Source organism: Montipora capricornis, chromosome 2 (assembly GCF_036669925.1).
Source record: "Montipora capricornis isolate CH-2021 chromosome 2, ASM3666992v2, whole genome shotgun sequence".
NCBI lineage: Eukaryota > Metazoa > Cnidaria > Anthozoa > Scleractinia > Acroporidae > Montipora > Montipora capricornis.
Genome location: NC_090884.1, coordinates 37,860,231 through 37,862,730, shown reverse-complemented (window position 1 = coordinate 37,862,730; position 2,500 = coordinate 37,860,231). Strand labels below are relative to the sequence as shown.

Below are 2,500 nucleotides of genomic sequence, written 5' to 3'. Positions count from 1 at the left end.
GGACAAATTCCCTTTGAATTTGAGCTCTTTAAAGTGTCCGCTTCAAGTGTAAAAATTGATTTGAGAAAACAGCACTAAGACTGTCAATCAAACGCGTAATTTTTACTTCCGACCAAGAAGTAAAACCGCCATTTCTCCGCCAATATTTAATCTTTTTGAATAATTTCTTTTTTTACATTAGATATCCCATTTCTATCATTACTTTACCTGAAAAATCCAAATTTGAAGAAAATTGCCGATCTGAAGGTGTACGGTAACCTCAATTTATCAACAGGTTCTTTTGTCTACAGAGATATATTATCAAATTTCCATAACTGACATAAAAAGTACCTTATGCCAGTCGGAGAGGATCTTGGGAATGAAAGGGGTAAGATTTTCACATGAACGTCAACCGTTTTCATAAAACTCCGAAGTCGTTGAACAGTTGGTCAGTCATATCACTTAAAGTGCCCCTAAATGGTTTTGTTTTAGAAGATCTCTGTATTTTGAAGAGCTCATCTTAGAAAAAAAATCGAAAATATTAAATCCTGATATTTAACGAGGGCCAAAAGTGAAGACAGTGTTGACGATATTTTCACCTATCTGTCGCATAAGTCTCCACAAGAGAAAATGAGGGGACAGAGAGGGAGGCTCAGGGCGTTGGCCGGGATATGTTATGTCCACGAAAGTTATTTTTAGACGAGCGGAAGTCTTTGTTCTGGCGGAAGTCTGTCTTCCGAGACGTCCGCATGCAGTCTTGCCTCGCTCTCAGGTTCTTAGTGAAAAGAGAAAATGACGCCGCACGTGGAAGGCTGATGAATATTTATTTTCTTTCAAACATCGGAGCGAAGTTGGCCTGTATGCGGACGTCTCGGAAGACTTCCGCTCGTCTAAAAATAACTTTCGTGGACAGGACATATCCCAAGGGCTGGACCGGGAGCCTCCCTATCTGTCCCCTCATTTTCTCTTGGTCTCCATCTCGGCCAAAAAGTGCCCATAATCAGATGCGTGACGTAAGAAAAGGACATCGCCCTATTTCTTGAAAGTTAAGGCTTTCCGTATCATCTGACAGATATTCTTTGCTATGCACTTCGGAAAACTATTCCGAGGAGGACATATTTCGATACCAATTGTAAATATTCCTTACTCAAAATCGCTCTATATTCTCAATACTTTGTGCTTTGAAATATGTCTTTTTCTCACGTCACAGCTAAAAAGTATCAAATGTTGGACGCTTTCCATTGACTAGTTGCTCATGAGCCTGCGACACACGAAAAAATCCAGCGGGGCGGGTAAGTAACTTTAAGCGCTCGTAAAAAAAAAAATCAATATTTTTGAAAACTTTCTTCGAAAGATATGGAAATCTTACAAAAAAGAAAAAAACCTGAAGAGTTCGGGGTACTTTAATACAAACTAGTTGAGTTGTAAAGCCCCTTTTTCACAAAATGAAATTGTATTTAGATGACAATCTCGTAACCGTCACATTGATACTGTTTTTCCTGTTAAAACTCTGCAATGAAGCTTACCAGGCACATGGACGCTCTCAACACAACTGCCATCGTTGTCGTCAGGACATGCGCATCTATAACCTCCTGGCTTTATTAGACAAATATGACTACAAATGTCAACACAAGGATGAGGAGCTGAAATAGAAAACAAAAACCTAAATATTGTTATATTATACATTACACTGATTTAGAAGAAGTTGCCTTTTCTGGCCCAAAGTAATGAGGGATGAACAAGAAAGAGATTGGAGAAAGGAAAGAGTAACTGGGGTATAAGAGCCTTTTAAAAATTAACAATTGGTTCCTGAGCCTAAAGATTTAAGAAAACCTTTTTTCGTAGCTTGTTTGTCAAGAGAGGATAGCGAGTTTTGAACCGCTGTTGGAAAATAAATGGTTCCCAAGTGAGCAAATAAAGATGACAAATATACCAGAGCTGAAACTAGACCCAAATGGTTGACATGTTTACCTCTTTTAAGAGCAACAAAGATGGAATGTTTAAGTAACAACAAACTCAGCTACTTCAGCTTTTTTCGGGAATTTTCCTTAATTAAGTGAAATATCCGTAAAATGCGGTTAAAAGCATTTAACGGTAGTGATGTTAAGGAGGTCTTTTTATCACATGGAGCGAGTAGGATTTCAACATTTTTAGTTCGATCACAAGTTAAGGGGAAGAGCATTCTTTTTTAATTAGCTACCTATTGGATTGATTTCCATATATATGATAAACACAGCCGAACTCTTTGGTGTATTAAAAACTGGTATTTAGGATTTTTCATGTCAAACACCATTGCAATCTTTTATCGCCATTGGAACAATGTCAAATTTGGACATCCTAAGGACTGATTACAATGTTAGGTGTTCTAGTAGTGGCTGCGGCTATCTTGGCGGGCATAATATTCAGGACGTTGTGGTGGAACAGCCATCTGTGATGGCCATGATTACAGACGGTTTTGCTTGGGAAGGGAAAACGTCTATTCTTTCATTGCATCTGCAGGCTTAGTCACTTTACGTTGATT

At 38.4% G+C, this 2,500-nt stretch overlaps 1 protein-coding gene across 1 annotated transcript in view; it reads right to left on the bottom strand.

The window, feature by feature from the left end:
• LOC138020639 (low-density lipoprotein receptor-related protein 1-like) overlaps positions 1 to 2,500 on the bottom strand; it is a 108,823-nt gene that overhangs the window by 63,758 nt on the left and 42,565 nt on the right. Inside the window, exon 31 of the mRNA XM_068867581.1 lies at positions 1,506 to 1,622. Coding sequence (XP_068723682.1) covers positions 1,506 to 1,622 — 117 coding nt within the window. The remainder of the gene's footprint in view (positions 1 to 1,505; positions 1,623 to 2,500) is intronic.